Genomic DNA, 7,571 nt, shown 5'->3' with positions numbered 1-7,571 from the left:
GGGCCTGCGCGTCCGGAGCCTGTGCTCCGCAACGGGAGAGGCCGCAGCGGTGAGAGGCCCGCGTACCACAAAAAAAAAAAAAAAAAAAAAATCTAAATTGAATTTAGTTTTCCCTAGTGAGAGAAATTAAATACTAGGGAATATGATTTGGTCAGGTAAGGGTGATCTTTGGATGGCTACAACCCATTGTAATAACTAAGATTTTTTTTTTCCACTTTCCAGGAAACCATTTTTGCCCCTGTTGAGAATGCGTGCCTTCAGTATTCCAAGCATGTTATTAGAAACCCATACCCATTTTCATTATGTCCACAAACTTGTTCCTCAGCTTAATACTGTGGGTTTGATAGTATCTGTCCTTGTTACTAAACCTTCCTAGGTTGCAGAGTCCCCCACCAACTCCAGAGAGCAGCTTCCTCGTCTCAGCCAGCGGAGATGGGGCGGATGGGGTGAGGCAGGTCAGTCAGTGGTCCTTCAGCTCAAGCAGTGGAGTTGGGACCATCCTGCTTGGGTTTGAGTGCCAGCCCAGCCCCTCGCTTGTCTGTGTGACATTGGGCAAGTTGATGAACCTCTCTGCTTCAGTTTCCCCGACTGTCTGAGAGTCTGACCACGAGGATTTGACGGGATGGTGCCCACAAAGGACCAGACAAGACCTGGTACATGTGGGCGCTCCGTACCGTTACTCGTCCCATTGAGTTAATAAGAGGATCCCTCATGCAGGCTTTTAGAACACCTGCTTCAATAAGATATGAATACTGTAATTCATGTCTGTACATAGATCAGAGGTGGTTGAAAGCAGTGTCCTCTAATTATCTAAACATCTGTTTCATCACCTTGCCTATGCTGTGGTCCCCGCTGATGAAGAAATAGTGCTCTACAAGGAGAAGGTTAGCATGGCTCCTGACTTGTTTGTCAAAAATCCCAATGTAGGGAGCCCCCTGGTGGCCTAGTGGTTAGGATTCCGGGCTTTCACTGCCATGACCCGGGTTCAATCCCTGATCGGGGAACTGAGATCCCACACGCTGTACAGCGCAGCCAAAAATAATAATAATAATAATAATAATCTCGTATAGATACAAAGAAAAAAAGAAAAAAGAAAAATATTCCAGTTTAGTGGAATCTAAACTAAAGTGGATTCCTCAAATTAAAAGTAGTCCTGAGTGGAAAGCGTCCCCCCAAATAACATTCAGGATGATGGAGGTGGCTTAGTGGAGCAAGGAAGGGCCAGTTATTTTGTTTTGTGAGGCAAATCTCATGTCCACTTTTACCAGAATATTAATGTTACATCTGTGGAAGGTATTACCCCTTTTACAAGGAAAAATTTTGTAAAAAGTTTTTATGGTTTAAATTATTTTGGTTTTCACTAGTATTTTCAAAAAAATCCTTCATAGCATGCAGTAACATTTTTGATCACCGTGTTAGATTTAATGCAGCGATGCTGTTAACCCGCGTACTTTCCTCTGCAGTCTTCCTTTTTCCATCAGCACGGGTGTGACACCAACGACACCAATGCCAAGTACAACAGTCGCGCTGCCCAGCTTTATAGGGAGAGAATCAAGGCGCTGGCCTCCCAGGCAACCCGGAAGCATGGCACTGACGTAAGCACAGTGGGTTGGGGGGGGTCTCCTTCAGAGGAACATTTGTTTCAGTAGAATAAGTAGTTTTTACTCCAAACAGTAAAACTTGCTAGCCGGATTCCCTTACAAGGAAACAGCGTATAGTGGATTCTTACTATTCACGGTCCTGCTTGGTAAGGTTGCTGTGAACACTGCACCAGAGTCCTGCAGCATCACCTTTGTCAGCTGATCAACACTAACCTTATTTTACCTGTGTTTCTGTTTAAAGACACCTTCTTTAGTGTATATTGTTGACTCACTGACACTGAGCTGGCGGCCAAGGGCATTGTGGCGCGAGCTGAATGACACTCATCTATCTGCATCCCTGTGCTTAGGAACGCGAGGTGGCACTTCAGCACCGTGCTCGGGACCATTGTAAACAATGGATCCACCAACAAAAAGCACAAAAATGTGAAAAGCGTGTCAGGAAACAGCCCGTAAAAGGGACCCGTGTTTACAGCAGGAGCCGAAACAAGGAAGCAGAGCGTCGCCTTGTTCCACCTCAGCTGGGAACGTGCACCTGGGGTGACAGATTCTCTGCTGCTCTGCGTGTGTCCATGCAGGACGGGGGTCACAAGTCAGTTGTAGCATGTAGACAAATTCGCAGACATGGAATCCACAAACGATGGGGGTTGACTGTGCTTGGGAACCTGCACTTAGACGTGAAGCCCTGGCTCTTTCCTTTTCGGAAATGGCTTGGGGAGCTGGCGATTGTCTTCCACAGGGTTTGGTGGCAGAAGTTACTGGATTGATGTGTTACTAAAATGTGCTCAGGGGCCCTGACTTTATAATAATGGAAAGTACAAATCTTTAGCAGACGGGCCTCCAGAAACGGAGTGAAGAGCATTACATAAACACTTTAAAGCAGGTGAAATGCTGAGCGGTGCATGTGTTTTTGTTCCAGCTGTGGCTTGATAGCTGTGTGGTTCCACCTTTGTCCCCTCCACCAAAGGAGGAAGATTTTTTTGCCTCTCATGCTTCTCCTGAGGTATGTGTTACGCTTCACATAATTCTCATGTGTGCTTCGAAGGCATAACTAAAGTTATCAACTGTAAAGTTATAAAGAGCATATATTTTAGAGCATATATATTAGAGCATATATGTAAAGCATGTATTTTAAAATTTAAAAGGATATAGGCTAAGCTGCTGTAATAAACAGCCCTGAAATACAGTCAGGCCTGGAATAAGGTAGGAGTTAATTTCCCACAGCAGTGCAGAGGTAGGCCGTCCAGGGCTGGCCAGGGTATGGATTTTGCTCTTCTCATTGTGTGGCTCCTACCTCAGGGTGCAGAGTGGCTGTCCAGCTCATGACCTTCCCCAGCCAGTGGGAGGAGGACAAACATTCGGGAAAGCAAGTGCCCCATCCTTTTACCATCTAGAGGTAGCACACGTCAGTTCTGCTCACAGCCTGCTGGCTAGAATTCAGTCCCATGCCCTATACCCAGCTTCGAGGGAGGCTGAGGACGTCTTACTAGGGGTCTTCCCAGTGCAGTTCAGAGCTTTGGAACTGACAAAGAATGAAGACAGTTTGTTGTTGTTGTTGTTTTTAACCCAGATTTTAAGAGCGGTTCGAATCTTATTGCCCCTATTTAGCTGTGTACGTAGAACATATCTCAAGGCTGTTGTGAGAATGAAATGAGTTAGCACAGATAAAAGTAGCCGGTACCTAGCGCAGAGGAAGCCTTCAACAAGTGCCGTTTCACTAACCTCATCTTCGTAGTCCGATAGGAGTAGTAACGACAATCCATGGTCCCTCTGTGCGTTTCCCCCAAATTGCTTAGATCAGGGAACAGGAGGCCTGCAAAGCCTAAAGTATTTACTAACTGGTCCTTTAAGGAGATGTATGCGGCCCCTGGCTTATAGCCCCAGAGGTTCTGTTAGCTGCCCTGCGTCTTCCAGTCCCGATGGGGAGCGGCCACCGTTTGCTTAACTGCTACTCAGTCCTTCAACTGATTTTCAAGAAAAAATTATGTAAAGTTGTATATACATTGCTAAACCTTGATTTTTTTTGCTATTAGAACTTGCACATTATGTACATGTTATCTTTGACAGAATCAATAGTTACCAGAAATAGTTATCAAAAAAGGTGGGAACAGAAAACAAAAGAGAAGCGTTTGCTATCATGATCGGCTGCCATTGTTTAATATAGAACTAGATACAGAATATCCATGATTAGTAGCTGAGAAATATTAGGAATAGAAATGATGGGCTAAAAAGAGGAGAGATATAAACAGTTTGGTATGGATTAGACTTGGAGATATCAGTATGAATTCATGTTTCTTTTAGTGTCTCTCTCTCTGTCTTTATATATCTATATGCACACGCACACGCGCGTGCACACACACATACATGTGATGGAGAACTAATTGCAGATACGTGCGTACACACGGGTTAGTACACACAGATATGTGACCTAGCTCTGTCCACTGAGAGGCCTAGAGACAGTGACACCCCAGGACAACAGGCACACCCAGCAGCCACACCTTGGTTTCTAAATGCTGTTTTCCAATGGAAGGACCCAGGGCTACCTTTGGAGAGATGGCCCCGATTCTAGGACTGGGGCTGCTGCGGCAGATAAGCCTGGAGCGCCCTATGGTGCTAGAAGAAAGGAAGTGCTAGGAGACCAGGCAGGGGGGACGGACGAGGACATGTCTGAAGGACTCAGGAACCAACCTGGAAGAGGTGCCAGTGGTCAGAGCTGGAACGATTTGAACAACAAAATAATGATAGTATTGGACTATAATCCAAAGAATAAATAAATATCCATCCTAATATAAATGGATGATTGCATAAAGAAATGGAGGGAAAGGACAGTGTTCCTTACAGAAAATTCCAAATCACGCACATACCTCTCCACCCTTCTGGAGGTGGGGCTTAACCCCCCTCCCCTTGCACGTGGACTGGACTCAGTGACGCTTCCCAGGACTAGAGGATGGAGAGGGGAAACCGGTAACTTTACAGGGAAAAGACTGCCAGGCGCCAGCCTAACCAAGTGAAAAAGATTGGCATCGACGAGTGCACAGTCGTGTTGACATGAGGCCCTGAGGGGGCACCTCCTCTCTGCTGTTCTTCCCCCAGACCTAGTCTAATCACAAGGAAACATCAGACAAACTCAAAGTGAGGGGCATTCTACAAAATACCTATCAGTACCCTTCAAAAGTTTCAAGGTCCTGAAAAACAAGGAAAGACCGAGAATCTGTCACAAAGCAGAGCAGACTGAGGAGACGTGACGAATGCAGCGTGGGGTCCTGGGTGGGTCCTGGAACAGAAGAGAGACACTGGTGGGAAAATTGGTGAAATCCACATAAAGTCTGGAGTTTAGCGAATAGTGTACCAATGATGATTCTTCATTTTGACAAATGTGCCCTGGGTATTTTAACATCAGAGGAAGCTGGGTGAAGAGTCTATAGAAACTTTTATCTTTGCAACTTTAGTGTGAGTCTGAAATTATTGCATAATAAAATTTTTATTTAAAGAAAAGGAGGAAAAATAAGGAATTTGAGCATGGAAACAGAGACTTAAGAACAGGTATATTTTAATCTTATCCTTCCTTCCCACTAATCCAGGTGGGAAGGTGACTGTTTAAATTACTAGGTTTTTCCCCTGTTATTTGTTTTTTATGACTTTTCTTGCTTTGCTGGTAACGATTTTTCTCCCCTTGCTTCAGGTGAGTGGCACAGGCTGGGCACCAGCACAACCAGAGCCATCTTCTTTAACACCAGGGCACGTGGACGCCCCTCCGGCAAACAATGAAGGTAGTGCTGAGACCCGCCCTGTAGTGCTGTCCTGTGCTCCACTGGCATCATGGAACTACTAGAAAATGAGAATCTTGCATTTGCTAGGGAAAGATGCCCATGGTCAGTTATAAAGTGGGGAGAAAAGATTACTGAACACGGAATATGATCTCATTTTTATAAAAAAGAGAACCCGGGGCTTCCCTGGTGGCGCAGTGGTTGGGGGTCCGCCTGCCGATGCAGGGGGTGTGGGTTCGTGCCCTGGTCCGGGAGGATCCCACATGCCGCGGAGCGGCTGGACCCGTGAGCCATGGCCGCCGAGCCTGCGCGTCCGGAGCCTGTGCTCCGCAACGGGAGAGGCCACAACCGTGAGAGAGGCCTACGTACCGCAAAAAAAAAAAAAAGAGAACCCAAATCACACACACAGTTAACACCAAATTGTTCACTGGAGAATGAAATTACTGAAGATTTTTACTTTCAACTTGCTACAGTTTTGGGGTTTTTTAAAAATTTATTTTATTTTATTTATTTTTGGCTGCGTTGGGTCTTCATTGCTGCACGTGGGCTTTCTCTAGTTGCAGCGAGCGGGGGCTGCTCTTCGTTGCGGTGCGCGGGCTTCTCATTGCGGTGGCTTCTCTTGTTGTGGAGCACGGGCTCTAGGCACGTGGGCTTCAGTAGTTGTGGCACGCGGGCTCAGTAGTTGTGGCTCCCGGGTTTCAGTAGTTGTGGCTCACAGGCTCACTAGTTGTGGTGCACGGGCCTAGTTTCTCCGCGGCACGTGGGATCTTCCCGGACCAGGTAGCGAACCTGTGTCCCCTGCATTGGCAGATGGATTCCTAACCACTGCACCACCAGGGAAGCCCCCTAATGTGAATATTCTAACTCTTACAATTTATTAGCGTAAAACACCTTCTGAGATTGAAGGTTACCTGCCACGGGAGGTCTAGTTACCTCTGAAGTTCAGATGTCTCCGTTTGTTTTACTAACAGAAAGCTAAGGGAACTGAATGCAGACCAAGATGTTTTCTTGGAAATCTCTCAGAAGCTGCGTCCCTAGCTGATGAATTACCCCTAAAAGGTTTTACTGTTTGGAATCCCGCCTCCTTTTGCACCTGCGACAACACTTTCCTCTCTTCTCCATCTAGAACTTTTCTTAAGCTGTGGTTAGTTAGGGAGACTTGTCGTCTCAAGGCTTAACCCAGAATTTCATGTGTTAGCATCGGGTGACAAGGTACAGTCTCCACTAAATGTAAGGGTCACACAGTGAAAACGAGAGCACAAAAGAACTCTAACAAATAGAATATGGGGCCTGCAATGCTCTGCTTCTGTGTTGTCATTCACTGCTGTGCCTACAGTGCCCGGAGCAGTTCCTGGCCCAGAGTAAGTAATCAATAAATGTAGAATCAGTTCTCTTTCTACAAATTGGCATTGTTCTCACTCATCCTGCTTTGCCTATTTAAATGCCTTAACTAGAGTTTACCTTTTAAAAAATGTGTAAAAACAAAATACTTGAGTTTCCTCTAAACCACTGTTGGGCCTGCTATTTTTTTTTAAATAGCTTTATTGAGATATAATTGGCATACCATAAGATTCACCCTTTTAAAGTATGCAGTTCAGTGGTTTTTAGTATATTCACGAGGTTGTGCTACCATCATTACTGTCTAATTTCAGAACATTTTCAGCAGCCCAGAAAGAAACCCCTACCCATTAATAGTCACTCTCCATTCTCTCCTTGTCCCAGCCCCTGGCAACCACTAGCCTGCTTTCTGTCTCTAAGGATCTGCCTATTCTGGACATTTCATATGTATGGAATCATACTCTATGTGGTCTTTTGTGACTGGCTTCTTGTGCTTAGCATCATGTTTTCAAGGTTCATCCATGTTGTAGCGTGTGTCAGTATTTCATTTCTTTTTATGGCCAAATAATATTCCATTGCATGGATATACCACATTTTGTTTATCCATTTTTAACATAATAAATAAAATTAAAACAACATTTTTAAAATAAAAATTTTAATAGAGTTCCTAACCAGAATCTTTTTTTTTAGATCAACTAGAAAACAGAGCAGATTTCTTGGTAACTGAAAATTTAGGTTTCTATCACTGATATAATTGGTATTAGAATTTCCAAATGTTAACATATATTGGGTGTATAGTCTACATATGTACTTGGTATCTCAGAACAGTTTACTTTATAAAGCATTTTTTTTTTTTTTTTTTTTTTTT

At 44.7% G+C, this 7,571-nt stretch overlaps 1 protein-coding gene across 2 annotated transcripts in view; it reads left to right on the top strand.

Annotated features, from left to right (window-relative positions):
• ARFGAP3 (ARF GTPase activating protein 3) overlaps positions 1–7,571 on the top strand; it is a 56,908-nt gene that overhangs the window by 2,092 nt on the left and 47,245 nt on the right. For both annotated transcript variants that reach the window (XM_028490692.2, XM_028490693.2), the window contains exons 2-4: positions 1,464–1,595; positions 2,518–2,601; positions 5,281–5,368. In XM_028490692.2, coding sequence (XP_028346493.1) covers positions 1,464–1,595; positions 2,518–2,601; positions 5,281–5,368 — 304 coding nt within the window. The remainder of the gene's footprint in view (positions 1–1,463; positions 1,596–2,517; positions 2,602–5,280; positions 5,369–7,571) is intronic.

This window comes from Physeter macrocephalus, chromosome 6, assembly GCF_002837175.3.
Source record: "Physeter macrocephalus isolate SW-GA chromosome 6, ASM283717v5, whole genome shotgun sequence".
Taxonomy (NCBI): domain Eukaryota; kingdom Metazoa; phylum Chordata; class Mammalia; order Artiodactyla; family Physeteridae; genus Physeter; species Physeter macrocephalus.
This window is presented reverse-complemented; position numbering and strand designations above follow the sequence as displayed.